This window comes from Trachurus japonicus, chromosome 4 (assembly GCF_045865225.1).
Source record: "Trachurus japonicus isolate A0001 chromosome 4, Traja_1.0".
NCBI classification, from domain to species: Eukaryota; Metazoa; Chordata; class Actinopteri; order Carangiformes; family Carangidae; genus Trachurus; species Trachurus japonicus.
Genome location: NC_140910.1, coordinates 3,567,504 through 3,592,910, shown reverse-complemented (window position 1 = coordinate 3,592,910; position 25,407 = coordinate 3,567,504). Strand labels below are relative to the sequence as shown.

General features: G+C 45.1%; 1 protein-coding gene across 1 annotated transcript in view; it reads left to right on the top strand.

Annotated features, from left to right (window-relative positions):
* The first annotated feature begins 1,312 nt into the window (after window positions 1–1,312).
* The window catches only part of wwc3 (WWC family member 3), a 36,540-nt gene continuing 12,445 nt past the window's right edge, over window positions 1,313–25,407 (top strand). Inside the window, exons 1-8 of the mRNA XM_085773439.1 lie at window positions 1,313–1,756; window positions 13,728–13,837; window positions 14,007–14,207; window positions 14,551–14,627; window positions 16,966–17,045; window positions 20,098–20,227; window positions 21,484–21,633; window positions 22,932–23,005. Of these exons, the coding sequence (XP_085629565.1) occupies window positions 1,611–1,756; window positions 13,728–13,837; window positions 14,007–14,207; window positions 14,551–14,627; window positions 16,966–17,045; window positions 20,098–20,227; window positions 21,484–21,633; window positions 22,932–23,005 (968 nt within the window). The 5' untranslated portion in view covers window positions 1,313–1,610. The remainder of the gene's footprint in view (window positions 1,757–13,727; window positions 13,838–14,006; window positions 14,208–14,550; window positions 14,628–16,965; window positions 17,046–20,097; window positions 20,228–21,483; window positions 21,634–22,931; window positions 23,006–25,407) is intronic.

Sequence of the window (25,407 nt, the reverse complement as noted above, 5' to 3'; positions counted from 1 at the left end):
TTCTTTCTAGCTGTTAACTTGGGGCCCCGTCACAGGATAAGGCCTTGTGATACGGTAACGATACAGCTGATTAAGACCCCTGTGGTTTCATACAGTTACAGGGTAGACAAACATTTACAGCAAGGTAAACAATCATGCAGTCAGCCCTGTAGTTTGTAGTTCAAATAAAGTTATTTCACCAACCATATTCAAACTTAACTGACATGAATACACAAATGTTGGCTTAGATAACTTGTACTACTTGCAGAATACCCACAACCCACCCCAATACAACCACTGTCTAAATTAAATTCTCAGTATGTCCAACAGATTTGCAAGTGGCTTATCAAAGTAAAAAGTATAACTGCAGGCAAAAAGAGAGACAACAGTCAAAATTCGCAATGGCATTGGTAGCCCACAGGTGCAGTGCCACAGAGTGACCCTGGGGGGGGCTGAAGGTGTGGGGCCCCAGGACAGACTAACTTTTGTTACGATGAGCACAGTGGCCCCTAACTTAAAATTTTAGGAATGCAAGTAGAAAATTTAGGGGCGCACATTGACTTACAGTGCAAATATTCACATTTCCTTTTCTTTCATGATCCTCAAACACATTGGTCTGCCATCTGTAATGACAGATTCCAGATTCTTTGAGTTGGCACTTCCACATTTCACCAGTTTAAACACTGGTGAAACGTGAAAATGTGGAGGAAAAAAGGCAAACCTTTTTTTCTTGTCTCAAATTGTAGGGGCAATCCGCCTCCATTTAGGAGCAGTCTGGAGCCCTGCCCCAGGACAACTGTCTTATCCAGCCTTGCAGATCCATAATGTAGGAAACAATGAAAAACATTCCATCTGTACAGATGCATGATCTGTGACAGACGCTAGGTGGCGCCGCTGCACCGCTGGAGTGAGTCGGGAGTGGAGCGGACAACGACTAAAGGCTGGTCACTGCAGTCAGGGGGGAGTTATCCTGGGTTTAAATTAAACTTTGACGGGTTAAACCTCTGACCTGTCACAGCGATATCCTCTGCTATACTCTTATAACAACAGGACGCAACTTTAAATGAATGGTGAGTGAGCTCCATGTGAATCAACAGGTCGTCGCCTGGAGGCTGAACAGTGACTCCGCTCCTCTCTGCTCTCATTAAACACTGCTTGTTGTTGCAGGGGGACGTCTCCGAGGTGCGACACGACTGAGTGAGTGAGTGAGCGTGTTTTCACAGCCACATTAAACTTTAATGACAGTGTGCTGCTCTGAACTTCCCCCATTGGACAGAGGAGCTCGCTCAGTCGTACGTCCGACCACTTATGCAAATCCGCTCTACCCGAATATGGACACGGAGGAATGAAATATGGTGGAGGAGGCGAACATGGAGGACCGAGGACCGTGAGAGCGCCGCGGTGCTGTTTTTCGGGGGGTTGTGAGAAGAACAGTGGATGTACCTCCGCCGGGACTATTTCAGCGGACTTAACCTCGGCGGAAACTTTCGCGTTCGCGTCTCCTCGTCTTTTTTGCGCCGACAAGTGCGTCGAGGTGGAGTTCGTTGTAATGCAGTGAGGAGCGACGACTTTTTCGGGGGGATAAAAAGCAGGGCAGGGGGCTTCTGCCCTCTCACCACCATCCCGACGCTATGCCGTGGGTCAGCGGCGGTAAGCGGCGAGAGAGCTCGGAGCTGCCGCTGCCCGCGGGCTGGGAGGAAGCCCGGGACTTTGACGGCAGAGTGTTTTTTATCGACCACAATACCCGGCAAACTTCATGGATTGACCCCAGAGATAGGTACGTGAAAGGCCCAGGAGCACACACATACATACACACAGGCGCGCGCACACATACACACAACAAACTACCATAACTTATTGGAGGAGATGCCAGGGCGGCTGGAAGGAGGGAGGGAGGGGGCGACGGCCACAACAGAGGGCAGCTCGGTAGTTTTTTTTTTCTTTTTTGGGAGGGGGGGCTGGCGGGGGTAGTAGGGCATTAACTTCCCCCCACCCCCCCTTAATGTGAGACGAGCCTGCGGTGGATAATGTGGCCACCACCGATGAATCAGCTGAGATTTGGCAGCAGCCGAGGCCTCCCCGCCTCTTGATAAAGTTCCCATGCAAACACGGGATGTAACGCCCATGGTCACCTACCGTGCTGCTGCTGCTGCTGCTGCTGCTGCTGCTGCTCTAATCAACACTTTCCCACCGAGCCTCTTTAAAACGTACCATCTGAGCGTTTGTGGCCAGAATGAGGTTGATTTAGGGCAGCAGAGATCAGCCTTTCCGGTTTGTTGTGTTTCAGAGGAGGAGGGTATCAGGACTGTAGTCAGCTCCCAGCAGCCCTGTCACTCAGTCAGTCAGTCAGTCAGTCAGTCTGTCTGTGCTGCAGTGAATATCTCTCATGAGGACTCATCGCTCAGATCTGTAGATTTATGACTTCCAGTGACCTGAAACATTCCTGGTTCACACACCTCTAACACAGAGACCTATTGTTACCCAGCTCCTCTCTCTCATTTCTCATACAGAGATACCTCAGTGTGTCAAGAACAACTCTCACATCTGCCCCCCCCCCAAAAAAAAAATTATGTACCAGTTCATCTCAAACTGACCCCAGTATGTATGACTGGATCTAAGGGGGGTGGGGGGGACGGAGGGTTAGCACGGCCGGAGCTTTTAAACTCCAACTCCCAGAAATCTTTGTGAAAAAATGTGAGGAATGCTAGTTGGGCCACTGGGAAAGCTGCAAAGGATGTGCTTTAGTGGGGACTGGGATTTCACCAGCCCAGAAACGGGCTCGATCAGACATTCAGAGCAGACTTTGTGAGATTACTGGGAATTATTTGAACTCTGCTGCTGCATTCTGAAGGAAAGGCAAAGGAAACTTCACATAAATGGCAAACTGAGTCCGGCCACAGGCACCGGTCCAGTTTGAGTTTCCGCCTTCTCAGTGAATTCTGTTTACTCCGTTGCTGCATACATCACATTTTAAACCAGATTTCTCGCAGCTGATTTCAGCTGTAGGAATGTAGTAGCTGCTCGTGCTCTAGATAAGAGAAACCTGATTTCCTCCGAGGCCCACTCCTCTCCTCCGAGTTGATTAACCATTGTTGTGTGAGGCTGATAGCAGTTTCACAAGATCTTATACCGATCAGCCTTTGAAAGGGGGAGTTGCTGCGGTTTTATGTTTGCATGACTAAAGACCGTTTTCTGCATTTGATCTGGTGCTGCTCAGTGATTTATAGGTTATCTCGGCCTGAGGAATGTCAGTCACCACCTGATACGGGCATTCCAATAAATCACATTACTAGAAGCTGACTTGTTGCTAACATGCAATGGATACAAAGAGTGTCAGCTCAGCTCGTGAGCAGTGGTAGTGTTTTTCTCTCCATCAGCTGCATGTCACAGGACTGTTTGGGTACCACTGAGGAGAGGAGATAGGCAGCAGTGTCAAGGCCCAGTGTGACAGCTCAGGTACAGCTCAAGTTGTTGTGATCGGATCCATAGCCATCTTCCTCCTCTGGCTCATGTGATTGGCTGACGTTAGGCCTAGTTTAAATGACTTTCACAAATAATCAGCTCCCTACTTTTAGTTCAAAGTTAACAGATCGTCATATTTTCAGGATGCTGATAAATCTAAATAAATTACTATTTCCTAAAATCCAAGATCATATATTCACAAGTTTTTTATGGTCAAACAACAATATCCCATCATACATGTCTAAATAAAACTAAGATAAGATTTATTATTATTATTATTTTTTTGTTCCTTCTTAGAAAATGACTGAAACTATTATAAAATGATCACCAGAAGTGGGAACTGTAGCTGTTCAACTGGAAACCAGTCACCCAGTCAGTGGACTGTGGCGACAGGACAAGTTGTGACATCAAGGGCCCAGAAGCAGACCGTATTTGGCGGGGATCAAATGCTCATATTTTGGGAATAATATAATCTGTGTATGAAGCATCAGCCACAGGAGCTCCTCCTCAACCTGTGATGCTCAGTCAGGAATCAAAGAGGTTTAGTGTTGGCCGCCCGGCGTGAGTGCTCGGTGTGTGGGTTAGTGTGTCACTGCGGAGGTCAGGTACTGCCATGCCATTGTCTCTGCAGCAGAGCGGCCAGAGGTCTGGTTGACTCCCGCTGCAGCAGCATCAGACATCTGCAGGCGGGAGAGAAGCTGTTTATGGTCAGATGACAGCATGTAGTGAAAAATTAGATCAATGTGTGAACGCAGCGCAGAGCCGGCTCCAACTTTGTGTTTTTCTTCGCCGTGATACGACCTGAGTTTAAGAACAATTCTGAATCTGTTAAATCAGTGCATCCACGTCCATGTTGTTGTCCTCCTCCACTGGTGATGACCAGAGGATGGTGGACTGGTGGACACCTTGAGCAGCTCGGGGCATGGGGTTGGGGTTGGGGGGGGGGCTGCCAGCTCCTGCAGATAAGCTGAGCGGTTGTGGGGCTTTTTTGTTACAGTGGAATGAGCGTTATGTTAGGCATGCCTACGCTAATGCCCAGGGGCTCTGCCTGCTCGCAGGCCCCAGACAAAGCAGCAGAACAGAGGCAGTTCCCACGTGTCTGCCTCCTCCTCTCCATCCTGGGCCCCGTAGGCCTCCTTTATTAGCTCTGTTATGCAACAGTCATGGCCGGCCTGCCGCTCAGCAAAGGGAGGCCTTTATACTTGGTCACAAAGCACACCAAATTCAATTATTCTGGAAAGGGTGAGCTGTGTTTCCAGCACCGAAAGGTTATTCACATGCGCTGAACCCCGCTGTTATTTTGCTTCCCCCAGTGTTTTCATTATGATGGCTCTTTTTTGTCTTTCAGTTGGGGGGGGGGGGGTACGAACATGCCATCGCTTGATCCGGTGTCATTTTGCCGTTTTGTGTTTTCGGTGTTCTTTTTCAATCTGAGACACAATCTGCTCGTCTTCAGGTCTCACCTCACGGTCCTGTTTCTGGATCAGACCGTTTCCCTGCAGCTCTTTGTCCCTCAGCTGAATGTCCACATCACTGCAGCATTTAGTGCAACAACAAAACACACAGATTGAGCTCTGCATGACTTTTCTGTGTGCTGATGGTTCATATAGTCGCCAGTCAAAGATTGTGAGGGGTGGATTGTGTTTTCTGTGTATATTGTGAAGAATGCTACCTAAACAGGACATGCCAAACTCAGTGGACCAACCTCCAGCTTTGGGCCACCATTGTTTTTTTTCTTCCCCAGCCATTGTTGACAACACTGGCTCTACCCGTTTGGTGTGTGTGTTTCTATACGTGACACCTTCCTGGCTTAAAGTCTTACAAATCCCAAACTGTGAGAAGTGAAAAGAAGGAAAATGATCATTTTACTGTAATAATGTATGTAGCCTATTGATTAATGAATGAATGAATGATTTATTTATACATATACAGCTACATTTGCAATACGCAAAAAAAACATCATATTGTGATTATAGGTAGATATTGTGATTTCGTCTTTGCTTTTCATTTTCACTACATTAAAGGTCTACTGTGTAAAGGGGGGGAAGGGGGGTCTAGCGTTCAGATTTTAGATTGCAGCGCTCGTTGGTTTATGCACATGAAACGCACTCTCTGACTGGCTGGATTTTCCATTCGGGCTGCTGTACAAACATGGCAGCTCAAGATGGCAACACTCTCTAAAGCAAGACCCTTATATATAAAATAATAATAAGGCTACAAAAAAAACAAATTTTATTTTATAGCAATTACAAATATATTCATGGGTAGGATTATTCAGATTTTGCCAATAAACCTTGACAAATATTACGCACTGAATCTTTAATATAGAATTGATGATGTTATGTTTGTTGGGTCTTATACTAAACAAACATGTGCCTCAACATTTTTAAGAATATGATTTGTTTTGCCAGGGCGTCACTGTAGCAGACTAACAATGCTGAAGCTGGAGCTCCTGTAATTGTTATATTTCAGTTGGCTTTATTATGATTCAGATTACACTGTGATTCATTTCACAGATCTAAACTGAATCATGCTGTCCACAAAAATGCATCAGCTGTTTGTGCACTTCTTATAAAAGCTAAGGGGGCTGGGTGAGGGGTGAGGGGACTGGTTTGGGAAACATTTTTGGAAAATGCTTAAGTTAGCACCAACAGCTGGTTAGCTTAGCTTAATATAAATAATGGAAACAGGGGAAACAGATTCATTTAAACTGAACAAACCAGACTACTGGCGCCTCTGAAGCAGCCATCAACACAGTATGTGTCAGCTCACAGTGAAGCTTCAGCTCTGAAGTGCTGATTTTGAACAGATCTAGGCTCTGCAGCTCTCTCTGTGTTTGAGCTAAGCTAAGCTAACTGTCTGTAGCTCGGTGTTGCTCTTCATGTCTAACTCTCTTACAAAGTGTTGAATAAAAATAGCATAATGGTTTCATGACTCAAGTGATCTTGTATTTCATATTGAACTGACTGGTTCCTGTCACAATGACCAGTGTTTTTCCTGGCTTAAAGCTTAAAAATCCCAGACTGTGAGAAAGAAGTAAAGTTATCATTTTACTCTAATAAGAATATTTTCTCTTATTTTTTTTTTTTTAGAAAAAAACGTAATATTCCATTTAAAATGAATTCATGTAGCTTTGTGACATGAGCACTTCCTCTTTGACTGAGGCTTAATTAATTCAAATCCAACAATTCATTTTGACTTTAAAACACTAATCAGGATATTGACCTGCTTTGGAGGTACTCAAAGTGTTAATTAATGTTTATAAGCATTGTCAACCATCGTAATAACTTTTCCCATGAAGACATTTTTTATCTCTTCTATATTGTTGTCCTCCCATGAAGACATAAGAGAAGTAAAGTAAAGAGAAAGCTTCCTGTCGCAGTGACCAGTGTTTTTCAAAGTGTGGCTTTAAAGAGTCATTTACTTTTAAATGTATAGTGGCTGTATTAAATGATATTAACCTCAGCCCCTCCCTCCATCCTATAGAGCTGCTCTGACAGTCTTCTCACTGTGGACCCAGTTGTGTGGACGAGCTCCCCCGGCCCCCTGCGCCCAGATGCTGTCTAAATGTGCACAGAGACAGGGATGCTGGGCTACTTATAGAGACCTATTTCTATAAGATTCAACACATAATTGAGGAAGCGGGGTGTCAGTCTGTCTGTCTGTCTGTCAGCTGCTCCAGTCCGGCCTCTGAAATGCAGCACCAGGCCCTCAGAGGCTGGACATAAATGACATTCCTCTCAAAGTTGTTTTCACGTTTCTTTTTTAACACAGAATGGAATTTTTGGGGCCAACAATACTTGTGGCCTTTTTTTTTTCTTTGTCAGAGGCTCTGTGTGTGTGTGTGTGTGTGTGTGTGTGTGTTGCCGCCTCCACAGAGGAGCGGCCATCACACTGAGGACAGGTGATGTTTGCGGCGATTACTGGACTAGACTAATATTTTCTGGTTTTAGCTAATGCCCGTCTACAACTCTGTTGCCTGTGTCATCACATTTGTTGTTTTCCCAGTCACACATGCAATGCTTGTCATGTGGAGGTCAAGCCTCGATTCTTATTTGTAGACGGCAGCAGCTGGCTTTCAGAGGCGATTAAAGACTTGAAGTGGCTGGATAAGTTTGTTGATGTCTGTCTGAGGCGTGCAGCTCGTCTGTAGTGGTCGACTCTATCTGCCGTTTTATCACTCCGCTGTTTGGTTTATTTATACAGCGAACCATCACACAATTAAACACCAGCGTCAAAAAATGTGTCCCATGTGCACTCCCACACCGGGAAGCCTGCACCGGCCGGGGCCGTGGTGACAACTCGTCTAAATTAACACATTTGGTGGAGTAATCAACAGGCTGTTTAATTTAATATGAACTGAGTGAACCGTGTGAACGACAGGAGCGTCGCACTGAGTCCTGTTAGAAAACATGTGGCTGTCAAGTCTCAGTGAGCTCATTGTGGTCAAGCTGGAGAATAATAACTCAAAAACCAGAGTATTAAAAGCGGCTTCTTGGCTTGTGAGATTGAATATGATTCCTGCAGTTTGACACATTTTAATTGTTGCGGTCGGGGAAACAAAGGCTGACGCGTTGGTTGGTTGGGTGGGTGGGATGGCCAGACCAGACGAGCTCCAGCGGCCCAGACTCTAGTTTCACATGCCTTTCCCATGCAGAAGCCCGTCGCCAGGCGAAGGGAGGGAGAGGGAGGGGAGGGGAGGGGGGGTTTCAGGGTGCTACTACAGATAGAAATATCCTGTGGGACGACCCAGGATGGCACAGATTATTCTAGAATTAGCAAACGTCTTTGACAACTAAATATATTTTGCCGGGAAGTTGTGTGACAGGAGCAGGCCTCCACAGCTGAACATGCCGCTCATTCTGTCAGTCTCTCTCTTCTATTTCAGAGATCCATCTCATTTTCTGCTTCCTGTCGGACCGACAGAGAGGACGCTGCTGCACGGTGTGAACATTCACATCAAGATGTCGTTCTTTATTATTATCCACATTCAGATGAATCAACACTACTGGTCCTTTTTCATGTTTAATCCACAGCTACCTTCTTAGTACAGTCATGCCTGTTGTCTTCAGAGCTCTTGTTTTGTCAGACCAACTGTTGAAAATTCCAAGATATTTCATTTTGAATCATGTAAAATCCTGGAAACCCTCACTTTGACAGTCTTTATAGTTATTTTGATATTATTATTTAGTGGTCGACTCACCCAGCATTTCCTACTTTCGGTTTCGTGGACCTACGATGGTATCTGATCGGCTTTGAACCTCTGACTTTCGTTCTTGATCAATGAAAACATTCTTGGCAAATGTTTTCGCTTTCATCCGTCTTGGACCGGAATTTCACCATGCGTGCAGAGGCTCATGGGAAATGTAGTGTGAAAACACTTTGCTTTCCAAAACTCCTCGTTGTCCCTTTAAAGCTCATCAGAGTTACTTGACATTGTTGCAGGAGAAAAGCAGGCAGGTCATGTAAATCAAACTGAAGCCTGTCGTCATAACTGTGATGTCAGCCAGATGCTGACGCTAACACGCTCACAACAACAATACTAATGACATGCTAATGTGAGGCAGGTTTATGGTTGTTCATTTTTAAGATCCTCATAAGCTAATGCTATAACATCAGCTGTTCTTCCTGGGGGCCCCAATGTAATGACAGAGGTCTTCAACAGGGGGTGTGCGACCCCTAGGAGGTCTGTGTTACGCACTGCAGGGGGGTCGCACAATTTTGGTTGATTTTTAATATTTTGTCATCATTGTTTCCACATTTATTTAACATAATATCAATTTGAAAAAGTTGTATGCATGATTATCTATCAATTGATAGACTGTGTTGATATTAGTATCAGTTAATAAGGCAGAGGTACAGCCACCATACTCACTGTAACAATATATGTTAATACATGGCACTGGGCCCAGTTTAATATAAACCACTAAATAATATATATATATACTATATATATATACACACACACACAAACAATATAATATAGTGTAGTAGATGGTCCCTGTTCCATCTCTCCATCAGTTTGGGGTCCTTGGCCTGAAAATCATTATAGACCCATTGTCTATAGTATAGTTTACCGTACCTTCTTATTGATTGATTGAAAACTTTATTGAACAATATTAGACGTGTTCAAAAGGATTAAAAACACAATAAAGCCCAAAGGCTTATTTCCATTGTGGACCCATTTGATGGTAGACAGTACACATGGATTTAAAACAAGGAAGACAAACACACAACACATGGACTAAAAACATAGGAGAGAGACACTAAGGCACATAGACTACAACATTGAAAATGTCATTATGTTAGCATGCCAACATCAGTAATAAGCACCATAGAGTGCAGAGGTTGACAGTAGCATCGTTACCTTGATACTTGATCACAAATTAAAAACAAACGAAAAATCAGTAGATCAACAAAGTTTTTAAATGTCACTATCAGGGGCTCGTCCAGATGTCTGTCCACCCTCCTCCTCTTGGTGTTGGGGTGTTTCTGTCCGTGGCGGTGGAGCAGCTGACCCTCACACTGACATCTCCATCCACTGCACGGCTGCCACCTCCTGCAGACTGACAGTGATCCACAGGCTGGCACAGAAAAGCCTCGTAGTAAAAGTGTTGCTATAGAAACCAGTGTTTATCCTCTCAGAGCTGATGAGACCTGTGTTCACTTGTGTTGGCTCTTTCATGTTGTTGACATGTTGTTAGTGTCAGTGCAGGGTCACTGTGTCAGTCTGACAGGAGGATGACATGATTAGTTTTCTCTCTGAGGTTCTTCAACCTGGTGGGGGGTGGGGTGAGGGGGGCTGATAGAAAGTATAGAAACAAATATATATGATTTAAGCTCTTATGCAAATTGAATTCATTTCAAAACGACTCATATTGCAGCTTTACTGTGTTTGTGTCTTTAAATGTTTGTCATCAGATTGCTCCTCTCCTGCTCCATGCTGCTGCTGCTGCTGCTGCTGCTGCTGCTGCTGTGTGTGTCCTCTTCTGTGTGGGTGTGTTGTGCTGTGCAGACATGACTTGGACAAACAGAGGCTGCTGTCACAAGACTGCATAATAAAGCACACATTCAGATATTGGTATCCAGATCTGTGAGAGGACGTGTTCTCCCCCCACTGTCCGAGGTCAGAGGGCACACCAGGACATCACACTGACATCATCCCGTCCTCCCGTCCACTGATACTCTGGTCTTCATGCGGTTTTGTCTTGTTATTATGACGCCTCTGATTCTTCTCCTTCAGTCATTGTTTACAGGCATGGCTGCTTGTCTGAGTGGTTTTTAAGTATGTACATGTGCATTAAGTGTCTGGACGTGTTTACCTTTGACAAACACTTGGAGCAAGAGAGGTCGGTGGGGGTGAGGGGGGTGCTCTTGTTTGCTCGGCTGCACAGAGGAACACCGTCACCAGGCTGCCAACCGCCTGCACCAGATGTGTGCAGTCAGTGGATGCTGACAAACGCTTCTTTTGGGAATATGCGCTCCTTTTTGTTGTGATGCTGGTCTGTGCGAGTTCAGCTGTGGGACGTAGAGATGTTACAGCTGACGACGAGGCAGCTAATTGATTTCTCCAGCGGTGCCCGAACTTGGGAAAGAATCTCTAAAGAGGGTCACAAGATGGATCCAAGAAGTCCTGAGGTGATCAGCAAGTACAGAGAAGAACAGAAACTCTCTGCCTCTTCAAATTGTGTTGTGTTTATATTCGCGGGGTCATGAGGTAACTTTACACGGTTTTTTAAATGGTCATGAGCCAAAAAGACTGGAAACTGATTAGATTCTCAGTCAGTGGTTGGTCCAGCTTCTCTTCTCTTGGTTTCTATCACTGAAACCTGAACCTCCATGGACTGATGCTGCATCACGACGTATACGAAGACTCACTTTGTGCTCGTTTTTTAAATTTCAAACTGTTTTATGACACAGAGAGGATGAAATCTATCAGTTTATTGTGAAAATAATTTTAGCAGCTCATATAAAAGACTTGTATCACATATTTATTATGAAGGTTACTTTATTATTCATTAACTATGATATGGTAAGCTGCAGGGCTCCAGACCGCCCCTAAATGGGGGCATTTTGCCCATAAAAATAGAAAATAGAAAAAATTGACAGTGCGAGTCAATTTTTCATCTACTTGCACATGTGCAACCAGTAAATTTGCTGTTTTATTTCCAACAATGGTGAAAGAATCTGGACTCTGTCATTACTGGTGGCCAGCCAATGTATATGGAAACCATGAATGAATATTTGCTTGCAAGTGGATTTGCAGTGTGCACCCATACATTTTTTGTTTTTTTTAAGTATATTTTTTGGCCTTTTTTGCCTTTTAATGTAAAGCACAGTCGAGAGAGACAGGAAATGGGGAGGCAGAGAGGGGGAAATAACAATGCAGGAAAGGACCGCTTGATGCAGGATTCGAACTGGGGCCGCCTGCAGTGAGGACTGTAGCCTCAACACATGGGGCGGGTGCTCTACCAACTGAACTGAACACCGCCCCGTGCTCCTAAGTTTTTAAGTTAGGTGGAATAGGTGCTGCTGTGCTCCTTGTGAGAAAAGGTAGTCTGAAGCCCTGAACTGTGTGTCACAGCAGTGATTACAGGAAGAGATAATGATCAATGATACTGACCTGTGGTCTGCATGAAGGCAGCACGTCACAGTTGTCGCCTGTAGAATTTCCCAAAAAAGTGTGAAATACAAAGGTGGTTTATTGAATTTGAGGCGTCATCAGCTACGACTCCCTCAGGCAGCAAACCCAAAGTGTTGGCAAAGAACAACCTGACTGAACCGTCAGGAGTCAGGACGTGTCTCTGTCTTGGTGCTGGTGGCAGTGAGACACACTGAGACACAGTGAAGATGAGCTGCTGCTGCTGCTGCTGCAGATACACCTCAGCCACTGTCTCCGCTCCGTCCCCTCAGTCCCCTCAGTAACCGGCCAGGATCAGGCCTTGAGCGCCGTATGCATTGTGAGCATACTGTGGTGGGCTGGGGTCACTATCACTGGACCCCCCCGCCCCCCCGCCTCCTTTTTGTCTGTGCTGATTGATGGTAATGAGACGGTCAGTGGGCGTGCTGTCATCAGACTCACTGGCTCACAGCTCACTGATATGTGGAGATTAGCAGAGTTAGTTATGTGTCAGGCTGATGTCATTAGCTCTGCCCTGTCAGAGTGACTGTATGCAGGGGGGGCACCTCACCACACACGCACGCACGCACGCACGCACGCACGCACACACACGGGTTAATAAATCATTACAGTCTGGCTGCTGCTCAACGCTGACATTAGGAAGGTGAAAGTTTCAGAGGAGCAGCAGATTTCACTTTTCAACAAGCGGTCCTCATCACTGTCCACGTGTACTTCTTGTTGTACACAGGAATATACATTATGACTAGATTTAGATCGAAACATTGTTCTGATCTGATCCATGCTAGAGAGTAGAGATATGGAGCAATATTATATTTCCATATAATTTATAGTTTCATTCATTAAGATATGTGATTTAAATGTAGCTTTAGAAGACCGCTGCTGCTCTGCTAAGCTAACATGAGGCTTGCTACCAGTTTGCTGCATCAAGGTTTGACTCTCTGTTTCTCCATGACTTCATTTGGCTGCTGCTTTGTTCATGTAGGACGACAAACGAATTGAGGTTGGTTCGTCAAAACAGATAAATGTGAGTTAGAGGAAACTGCTGGGTTGGGGTTGCTGGTTGGGCCTCCTGATCACCTGGCCTGACCAGCTCCTTCCCCGTGGAGCGCTGCACTGAACACCTTCGTGTGATCTTGAAAACTATACACACTCACAGAGATTGGTCTCAGAGCAAAGTTCTGTTGAATCTACAGGAAGTGATTGTTTTTGTCTTTATCTTTTAATTCTTTTGATTTTTGTTAGTTTGTGGTTATGCAACAGCTGAAAGTTTGGGCACTGCACAAGTTATTTATACAGTATGCCAATGATATTAACTAATAAAAATATTAAGATCTAATTGGGATATGAACAACAGCTGTTGGAAACATGAAATGAGAAAGTGAGAAATACATAAACATGAATGAGCTGTATATTCATTCTGTGTTTGTGTGTGAAACAAAAGTTTGGGCAGGGAATATTGTTCTTCCTACATGACAGACAGTATTTTTATGAATGAAATATCTTTGATTGATATTGATGAGGGCTTGATTGAAGATGAAACAGGAGAGAGAAAGTGCAGGATGTTGTTAATTATCCAGCTGATAGTAAGGTGAGTGTGTGTGTGTGTGTTTCCTCTGTGTACTGAGTGGATTTTCAATCATTCCAGGATCACTAAACCCCTGACGTTTGCCGACTGTGTTGGAGATGAGCTGCCACTCGGGTGGGAGGAAGTTTACGACCAGCAAGTGGGAGTTTACTACATCGACCACATCAACAGTGAGTGCATTGTTTCCATACAGTATCATCATCTGGACCGCTGACCCTCTGCTGTCCCCACAGGGAGCCGCCGCCGAGGATATCAGCACCGAGCATCTCACAAGAAACCGCACCAGAGCTTTGACTTTACTATCACATCTGTCTCATCTTTGTCGCGTTGTCTTGTCAGAGACCACCCAGATCGAGAATCCGCGGACTCAATGGCGGCAGGAGCAGGAGCGTATGTTGAAGGAGTACCTTGTGGTGGCCCAGGAGGCCCTCAAAGCCAAGAAGGAGATGTACCTGGTCAAGCAGCAGCGTCTGGAGCTGGCTCAGCAGGAAATGTTGCTCTTCCACGAGCTCTCTGAGGACAACCGCTCCATCACCAGCAGTAAGCCACACTAATCTGACCTCACCTGCTCTTTTTGGGCCTAGATCTCCCAACAGGAAGCAGTGGGGGGGTGCAGATCTATAGAAAAGTTTCCAAATCCTGGCTCCTGGTTAACCCCACCCTGCCCTTTAACCACCACACCCACCCTCGTTGCCCTCCTGGCTCCAGCCAGCTGTCAAACACAAAATGCTAAACAGGGGGGGGGACTGGGTGTCTACAAACAGCAAAGACCGGGAGACGACACTGGATCTCCCCGCAGCGCTCACTAGATCAGGTTAACTTTCATGTTATCCCTGTAAACCGACTGCTGATCCTCTGTCCTTCTCTCTTCCTGTGTTCACAGCGCTCTCCGGCTCGTCCTCCAACGCGAAATACGACCCTGACCAAATAAAAGTGGAAATAGCTTGTAGACGAGAGCGGGTAAGTCATTATCAGAGGAGAACAATGGGAGAACAGTGAGGGGCTCTTTGGGCAGAAAAGGGGGCCAGGGTGTGGCCCCTACAGGATACTGTGGCTCTGGCCCGGGGCCTCCAGAGGATGAGGATGAGATCATCATTAAAGGGTCAGGCAGAGGCTAGGTTACTGACTCACATGGCCAAGATGGACATTTCTCTGAGATCAGTCATAAGGGTGAGGGTGTTTCCTGCTCTGTTGTTCTGCTGTGACTTGATGTGACTGTAGAAATGTGTGAACTAGAACCGATCAGAGTTATTAGAGCTAGAACAACAACTGGAGACAGATGGTGTTTGTGAACAGGGTGTGACACAGGATGCTTTGATTGTCCCCTTTATTCCTATGATGGGAAGTAATGCTGTTATTCATATTTTATTTGAATAACTTTATTAGCGAGGAAAATGTCTATTTGAGATGAAAAATCTTTCTTATAAGAGTGTCCTGGCCAAAACGGCAGCACAATGAATCAAAAAATGACCAAAAAATTCCAGAACCTTTGGCTGCAACTTTTTAAAAACGGAATAGATATGGATAAACTCAGTGCTGAAATATGAATTATATTTTTAATCAAAACTCAGAGTGATTTATTTTCACATGATTCAGCAATATGTGATTCTGGAGCGCTTTGGGGTTGAGTATTTTGCCCAGGGCTCATTGAAACAGAGACTGGAGGAGGGAATTGAACCACTGACCCTCTGAGTGATGGAGCCACCTCACAACGCTGGTCTAGATAAAAATATCAGCTACCGGATATTATGTAATCAAATTTAAAGGGGTACTTCACGCAAAATCAATAATTCACCAATTTTCTACTCACCGTCAGGCCAAGGAAGGGTTTGGAAAACTTTTGGAGTTCCAGGGGGGGTCCGGCTGGCAACGGATTTTCATATAAGGGCGGTGGATAGAGTTCACTTTTGACTTGTCCAAAACACACACTATGAAACATCCAGATACCTCCATACTGCTCGTCTGTACTGACCCAAGTGTCCTGAAGCCGCCACATGAAAAGGTTGTTCAGAAAAAAATAACTTGATCTCTGTTTTTAGCCTTGTTGTAGCAGTAGCTCCCAGTGGTGCACGAGATGTTCGTTCGTCATTGTAAACCATTGGATGTATGATGTAAACACGGAAGAACATCTCACAGCAAATCTTGTGCATCTCACGCAGCCACTGGGAGCTACTGCTACAACAAGGCTGAAAACAGAGATCACATTAATTTTTTTCCAAACAACTTTTTCATGTTGCGGCTTCAGGACACTTGGGTCAGTACAGACGAGCAGTATGGAGGTATCTGGATGTTTCATAGTGTGTGTTTTGGACGATTCAAAAGTGAACTCTATCCGCCGCCATTATATGAAAATCTGTTGCCAGCCGGACCCCCCCTGGAACTCCAAAAGTGTTTTGATAACTCAGAATGTTCTCCGATCCCTTCCTTGGCATGACAGCGAGTAGAAAATTGGTGAATGATTGAAGTTGGGTGAAGTATCCCTTTAATGAGATCTTCATGGCCCTCAGAGGACAGACCCTACTGACCTTAAATCTAGCTTCAGCATCAGGTCACAGTTTCAGAGCATCAGCTGCCCTTTGCATTGCTTATAGCTGGTTAGCCTGTTAGCATGTTCACATTCATGTGGTGTCCGCTCACATCACATCATGTCGAATCACACATCACCTAAACCATCTGATGTCCATTACTGTGACACTGTGCATTAAATTAGAATTAGACGAAAACGTTTAAACACATAAAACAAATGTGTGAGCTGTAGTTTGCTTAGCACACAACATGATGATGTAAGCACAGCACAACAACAGTTTGCAGATTTACAAGGAAGGATTGAAAAAATAAAAGGTGAAGGATGAACACTGAAGCAGCAGAGGATGACATCATCAGAGTGGTTTCCCTCAGACACATAGGAGTCATTATACAGCTATTTCAGGCTGAAAACTAGTCCATAATGAGTAAACTGAATTTAGTGTGTGAAACAAGTTGCCCCCTTTAATGTCTCTCTAGGGCAACATTGAATACTGGCCATGCCTTTTTTAAATGTACACAATCCTCTAAAAGCTTTGGAGGTCACGGTGTCTCATCCTACGTGAGCAGCAGATAAATGTCAGTATCAGAATCGTCGTCAGGACAGAGAGGCCGCGGTGTGAGACCCACTGCGTACGTACATCTCTGTATAAACACAGCCCAGCATTCCTGTGTGTGTGAATAGTCATGACTAAGCAGTTCTGAGCGGTGCCGGTGGTGAGAGAAGCCCATTGTGTGCGGCGCTAACCCGGTGCCCGGCCTTGTGTCCCCGCAGCTCTCCAGACTGAAGCAGGAGCTGGCCCAGGTGAAGCAGGAGCTGCAGTATAAGGAAATGGGAGTGGAGACCCTGCAGGAGTGAGTGTTCCTCTGCCTCCGCGTGTCCCAGGCCCACCCTTCCTCCCGCGGCCACCCTTCTCCTTCCTACGACCCCCCTCCCCGGCCCACCCAGCGGCCTTTTCCCCTCTCCATTCCCTCGCCCTCTCTGTGTTGGGTCTCGTCCTCTATCTCCAGCTTCAACTGTCTGTCTGTTTCTTCTTTTCCTCTTCACACCTCTCCTGCGTTCCTCTCCTTTATGTTTATCTGCTTTCATGTCTGACATATCTCCTTTGATTCCACTGTTTCACATGGTCGACAAATAGTTTATTTTCATTATGTGATATTATTCAGGTGACTTCACACATGACACGCTCACAAACCTCTTGGCTCATACAAATGGAGAGGATTTTCAAAGAATAACCAGGAGACACTTTTCTTTAGTTTTTGCTTAGAGGCAGTTTCCATTTTCCTTTAGTTTGTGTTGGTATTTAAACACACACACACACAGCGTCCTTCTGTGCTGGGAACATTTCACAGCGGTTCCAAATTTCATGTTAGAAATAGAAGCTCCACCTCTCGGAGGGGGAAAAAAAAAAAGAGAGTGTTTGAGAAAAGGCAAATGGAGGGAGTTTTTTGATGGAATAGGGGACTCCACCTCAGGAAGAGGATGCACCAGTGGAGTGCAGGGAGCCAAGGCTCAGCCTGGAGAGGAAGTTGCTCCATGGAGAGGGGAGGGGGGCGGGGTGGGAGGAGGGGAGGAGAGGGGGCGGTGGGCTTGAGAACAGTTCCAAAAACACAGAGATATCTGGCAGCAAATTCCTCTGCACTTCCTGAGTCCTGGCAAAGAGTCTCTTATCTCTTAGATAATACACAACTCGAGTGATTCCCAGAATAGCCAGGAGAATACACAGCTTGCAGAAAACATGGACGCATCCTCCTCTTGAGAGTTTGCATGTGTGCGCGCGCGCATTTGCATTTGTCGTGTTTGTGCCTTTTGTTTGTGTGTGTGCGTGTGCGTGTGTCCCATTGTTTCTTCTGGGTTGGTTTTTGCCCAGTGGGGTTGAGGCCAGGAGGGATCCTCATCCTACCGTTGTTGTTTTCGGTCTCAGCTGCTGACAGCAGTATGGCCGTCGCCGTGACACATCAGATAGAGCAAACAAACAGTTTGTGATGCAGAAATCCCCCCGCGCCGATCACCGGCTCCTCCGCAAGAGGAATTCAGGGAGTTAATGCGCAGACAGTGCTGTGTGTGTGTGTTTGTGTGTGCGAGTATCTTCCCCTCTCATCTGCTCCTCACCTTATCTCTAAAAACTTTCTCAAATTTTCAGACATGGCACAGACACTCTGCTTCCACACACCCCACCTCATTTCCACAGAAACATTAAGGCCCTAATGGATGTAAACAGATGTTAAGAAACAGAGAAAGGCATATGAGCTACTCTACAGTACCTAGGGTGTGGGGGTGGGGGGGTTCAGCCAGGCACTGAGGGGTGGGTAGTACCTTTTTTTTTTTTTTGCTAAGCATATAAACTCCCAGGCCCTGCCAATGGGGCAGGGGGAACAAAGCAGGGCTTGTTTTGAGAGGAAGAGGCAGGGTCGGGTGGATGAACAGTACCTGCTGTTGAAGGGGAGTGAAGGAAGCGGGCTGTGGTGAGAGTGGGGGCCACGTGCCAGGGCCCAGTGATGGAGGGAGGCACCAGGCCTCAGTCCTCCAGCACCCAACCAAACCCCCTCCTCACACACACACACACACACACACACACACCGAGGGCAGAGACACTTCACAGCAGCAGTGCAGGCTGCCTTTGTCAATTCCATTAGTTTCCTTATTTCATAATCTACAGACACTTTAATCGACTCGGTCTAGACGGAGTTCTCTGAGAATCCGCCATCGGGGTTTCACCTCCAGACGAAGGAGCCTTTGAACGCAGCACTTTAAAGCCTGACGCCGTAACGCAGCATGTGGAAACAAAGATGAGCATTTACTTTGGACCGTCACATGCAGTGTCGAGATTTCATAAGTGACCACAATCTAAAAAAAAAAAAACTGTTTTTATTACCTCACACAAAAATGCATCAGATGTTCATCTGATAATTATTTTCAACCAAAAAACTAAACAAAAAACAGTAACTCTCTCAGATGAGTTTCAGACCACAGGGTGAAGCTGCAGCCTGTGACCAGTGCAGAGTGAGGGAATCAGTCTTTAGTTAAAGTTCTGCCAACTTGTACAGATTGTATCCAAGTCCAGAAAGTGAAATTCTGACTCTGTTAACCCTGAACTGACTAAAACTCAAATCAGTTTAACTCATGATCCATTACTATGATAATGTAGCGCTTGGCAGCTTTTCTTCAAACCTGTGCCTCCTCCTGACACGTTGTTTCACTTCCTCATTCACAAAGTCGACACTCGAAATCTAACAAAACCAGCAGGACTGCAGTTTTAATGCCCAAGCAATAAGCTCATGTCTGTTTGATGATGAATGAATGAACTATACCGAAGAAACAGGCATTAATGTCACACATTTTATTCTATCTATCTCAGAGTGAACGTACTAATATCTCCAATCTCCGATCAGTTGATCTGGACCTGAAAACTCCACTGTTAGTTTGTAACTTATAGCAAAAATAAGTCGATAACTTTTCAACATGTCAGTGTATATTCTGCTTTCCAGCTTACCAAACTTGTCAGATCTTTTAGGGGGCTGAATCAGTGGACAGGTGAACTTAGCTGAACATATCTGCACTAGTTATGTGATAAAATATTATGTATATAAAATATTTGAGCTCACTCACAGATCTACCAATACACTGTAGCACAGATCGACCTCCTCAGTATCCTACATTCTTTTGTTTTTAAGTGGAAACTGCTTCATTAAACAGGAACCGTACATTTTATTGTTAACAAAAAAAATGAAAAAAACTTAATTCCAACTTAAAGAGAAACACGGTGAAGAAAAAGAAAGGAGAAATCTATCGCTACTGAAGTTTCGGGTGTAATGAACTCAACCTTGTAGCTTGTACCAAAGAAAAGAATAATTCCACACTTGGTGTCAGAGCAGAAATCTGAATGTGTGTGTGTTTGTGCCACAGGATCGACAGGAAGATGTCCTGCAGCCAGACCAACTACAAGCTGGACGAGGCTCAGGCCATCTTCAACGAGCTGCGCAGCATCAAGAAGGCCATCAGCACGGGCGAGAAGGAGAGGCAGGACCTCATCCAGGTAGCTCCGTCCACTCCTCTCCTCTAACAACCCCCCCCCCGTCCAATATTCTCTGCTGACCCCTAGTGTCTGTTCACCTCCACTGATGGGCTGCGTCTCATCATCATTGTCTTTTTAAAGCACATTTCCAGACATTTGAATCACCGACCGCTTCTCCGACTTTGTCAGCACGGATACGATGGAGCAATAAGAGATGAATAATAGACGGTGATTCAGTCTGGTTGCCAGGACACATCTGCTGAAGCATTTCCTGGCAAATGTCACAGAGTGTTTATGATTATATTACTGGAGGCAAATGACACATTTTTAGATCGCGTAACAATTATAAACCCGCCTTGTACAACAGCTGTTGTTATTTAACTGTTAAATTTATGACTAGATTTCTGTTTTGTTCTGGGGGTTTTTCAAATATTTTTTGGCTTTTGCCTTTAAACAATAGTGTAGTATAGTAGAGAGAGAGGAAATTGGGAGGCAGAGAGAAGGGGGATGACATGCAGCCTCTGTTGTTGTTGTTATCACATTAAATGTATATTAACCCCTTAACACCTACTGGCCCGTCCAGTGGTTGTTAAAGAGACCCCGAGGAGTTTGCTTTTGGTTATAAAAGTGTCTGATATTAATGTGGATGAATCTACGTTACCCACTTGTTAATAGGTCAATTTTTTATAAATATATCGTTTATTTATTTATTGGTCGGCTTACCCAGCATTTCCTAGTTTCGGTTTCTCGGACGCTGCCCGGCAGGTCATGAGAATAACGCAGCCGAATCACTGTTAATGTTGGAACTACGACGGTATCTGATCGTCTTCCAACCTCCAACTTTATTCTTGATGAATGAAAACATTCTTGGCAAATGTTTTCGCTTTCGTCCATCTAAGGTCCAAGAATTTCACCGTGCGCACGGAGACTCATGGGAAATGTAGTGTGAAACACTTTGCTTTCCAAAACTCCTCATTGTCCCTTTAAAGGATTCAAATTATTATTCTTTGGGCACTCACTTGATGGAGCAGGCGACACATAAACAGAGGCTATAGTCCTCTCTGCTATGTGTCCTTCTCTCTCTCTCTCTCTCTCTCTCTCTCTCTCTCTCTCTCTCTCTCTCTCTCTCTCTCTCTCTCTCTCTCTCTCTCTCTCCATTTCCTGTCTATTTCCACCTGTGAAAAGAAAGGCAACAAAACTTTAAAAAAGAATAAATAAAGATTATTCTTATGGTCAGTGTTCCCTTCATATTGTTAATGAGTGTTTTGGTTTCACAGACCCTGGCCAAGCTGACGGTGCACTTCCACAGCAGCCTGTCCATCGGCGACTCGGTCAGCGAGGTAGCCAACAGCACTGGGACTGCGGGTGACCCGTGCAGTTTGCAGCAGTACTGTGACACCGGCTGTCAGACTGACATCATGGGAGAGGTAAGAGATGGTGGTTCTCCTCCCTGACTCCCTCCAGAACAGGGTTTGTGAGGATGAATCAGAGGAAGTGGGGACTGAGTTCAGAGACCTGAACCACAATTAGCCTTATAACTAATTGCTGCCCCCTCTCTTTGGAACTCACTCCCCAAACCCATCCAAACATTCAAAACCATTCTTGAAAACCCACCTTTTAAAATCAGCTTTTAAAGAGGAACTATGTTACATTTTTACCTTAATTAAACAGCTTCAGAGTAATTGTGATGGTTAAATAAATTAATTGTAACTTGTTACAGGGAGGCTCTCTTTCTTCCACCTAGCGTCTCTTGGCTGAAAACCAACCTTGTAAGATCAGAGCCTCTGACCCGGTGTCCCAGCTCTGGTCTCACCATGACACAAACACACCCCGTAACCCGTAATCTCTTGTTTATGAATGATAGGACTACACAAATACATTGTAACGTGTATATGATAAATAACATTATCCACCATTCCATGGATTCCTAGTTAAAAACAAATGCACATAGCCGAGAGGAAGCCAGAAGAAAAGTGACCGGACTAGCATAGTTCCCCTTTAATGTACACGTTTGTGTGTTTAATGCTGTTTTAGAGTTTTATTTATTGTATTCTGACTTATCTGTGTACTTTGAGCATTTGTAAAAAAAATTCTTACAAATAAAATGTATTATTATTATTATAACTCAGGCAAATCAGGTAGATATAAAAGTTAAGTTTTTAGATTATGTGCAACTTAGTGGGTGCAAAAGAAGAACACTAGTAGATTACATTAAAACGACGCTTGGTGAAACATCAGAAGTTGTCCAAGAGTCAACGTGTTCAAGTTTTTGTCAGTATCTCACTCATCCAGTGACGGTGGTCTGAACATCAAACTGGAGCTGCTCTCAGCTAGTTCACCAAACCTTTATAAGAGACAACTTGTCAATATGTAAACAACAGGCTCAAATCCAGAGCTCAGCTTTTGGCACACAGCTGACTCACCTGGGTGTGATGTGGGATGTTGTGTGTGTGTGTGTGTGTGTGTGTGTGGGGAGGTGTGGCGTGGGGAGGGGGGTATACTTGTGGCCACTGCCCTGAAAGAATGATGAGTTGCTCAAATGCTGACTAGATAAACTACAGGAAGCTCCCTGTACTCCCTGCATGCATGTGCAATGACTAACCGTTGATATTACCATCAACTCATTCCTGTAATCCATCTCTGCAAAACTATGTGTGACGTAAACTGCTGTAACCTAAAAGCCCCCCCCCCCCCCCTCTCCTCTTTCATTTCTCTCTCCATCTAGTACGGTTCTCAAGATTCACTGCATCTGGTGGACAAAGTGAAACTCAACTGGCAGTACGAGGAAGCCAAGAAAAAGTAAGTGTCCCCGGCAGCGTGTTGTTTATCAGCCGTAGTACTATGAGACACAGCCATGCAGCACTGACTCACAACCCCCCCCCCTCCTCTCTCTAGCTCCTCAGCGTTGCGCGTCCTCCAGTGGGAGGGCGCGTTATGAATAGTATTTGTGCCTGGTGGCCGTGGCTGCCGAGCGCTGTCTGGCCAGCGGAATGAGCTGGGTGGTCACATTCTTGCCTGGCCACGCTGCTGCTGACTGTGTGCTGCCTTTGTGTGCGCAGCCCCACTGAGGCCGGCCCACCGCCTGGCTCGGCGCGCACTCTCCCAGCCGCTCCATGAGGCGGTTTTAATGTACACACACCGTTTGGTTAAATATATATACCCCAGCAGCTCCACCTATAGCGCCAAGGCTGAATTATATGTTTTTGCAGAATCGACACCGAGCCGAGCGCCGATGTGCGGTAATTGTGAGTTGGGCACAGGTACGGTACCGCGCGTCAGGAGGTCGGGTGATGAGAGCTGCAGCAGCGTTTTAGTGACCGTGTTATTACGCCGGCTCCGTTTTTTTTTTTTTACAGGATTCATGTTGCTGTGGTGACCCAGCAGCAGCAATGCCAACCATGACATCAGGGAGAGAGGGAGGGAGGGAGGGAGGGTGAGAGAGACCTGTGGAAACTTGCATGCTCTGTCACTGAGTCACTCTGTCTGAAATCCAGCACACATAAACACAGTTATTTTGCTCTCTGAGATCCTACTTAACTCTGTCTATGTCAAATGTCTCGGTCACACACACACACACACACACACACACACCTGATGCAGCAGGTAGCTCAGGTAGAAATTACTCCTCCGCCTGCCGTCATCATGGTCGCAGCAATAACTGTTTGTTTGACTCAAACACGAGGTGTTGGACACAACGTGTAACATTTGCGTACGTAAGTCTGGACCTCACCTGCACTAAGAAATTCCTTGTGGGTCAGTTCCAGTTGATGGTGCAGTTGTGTTTGTTCTCCCTTGTTCTCCGACCTCCTCCCACAGTCCAAAGACATGCACATTAGGTTGATCTGTGACTCTAAATTACTGGTAGGTGTGAGTATGGATGGATGGAGTTGTGTTGCTGTGATATTGAAGAAGCACACACCAAAATGATGATCATCAAGAATGATTAAAGACCCAGTTTCATTTCAGGAAACATTCACTTATTGATGCTCCAACTGTGAGGGTGATATCAATCCAATCTAAATGTTGTGTTCCTTTGACCTCAGGCTCTAAAATCATTAAAATTCTTATAACAAACACTGGTATGTTAAATATTGATGCCAATAATTTGTTTATGTGGAAATATACAGTTTATACTGATGCTGGTGTGGAGCTCCCACAGATCAGAGTTGAACTGATTGAGTCCCAGGTATAGAGACACTCCTGTTGTGTTGATGGGTAAAGATGCCTTCAAGGCTCTTACATGATCATTAAAGATACTTTCCTAGTAAACCATTTTCATACAGAAGTATCTATTATGATATAATATATAATTATACAAATATAATATGTTCTGTGTGAATCAGCTCCCTCTGGAAACCATCCTCAGATCCCTAACCAGGGATCCCAATGCCGATACCTGATAATAATTCGATGCCACTGTTCAGTTAATAAACTGTTTACCTTGCTATGTGGAAGACAGTGAAGGCATCAGCCCTGACTTTAACGTGACTTTGCTAACTTTGTAAAACGTTGTTGCTGTGTGTGTTTTGTCTCCCGACATGCTGCGTGTGCTGCTGACAAGTGATGCAGCACGGGTCACAAACATAGAATTTGAGTGAATCAATTGCCGTCATGGCTCAGCCCCATTATATGATATCCGATCTAGGTATTTAGTCAATATCTGGGCTGATACCCGATCTTAAAGGGGACATATTATGGAAATATCACTTTTTGAAGGCTCTACAGGGGTGAATTGACAAGAAAATAACCCTAACCTCCCTAGGTTGAAATCCATATGGTTTTATAAGCTGTTCCCTCAGTTGTCTTCCAGTGATGTAACTAGTTTTCGAATTTGCATAATACCACTCCTACCTGGTACCGGTAGAAGGGGTGGGGCAAGCAGTGGCTCATTTGCATTTAAAGGGACAGGCACTGAAACCAGCCGTTCTGAACAGGGCTGTTTGGAGAGGATGAAAAGAGCTGTGATGTTTGATCCTTGGGGTATTTAGAACAAAGCATGTCACAGACATAAGACACCTGAGGACTATTTTAATTTGTGGAAAGGGGGCATAATATGTCTCCTTTAATATCGGATCAGGTGCATCTCTAGTCCAGATGAGCCAGAGGTTCTCACAGCTGCATTAGCAGTTATCAAAAGGTGAAAGGTGAATGGCTATGTGTTGGTCTGGTATCATGACTTCTTGATCTTGACTTGACTGCTT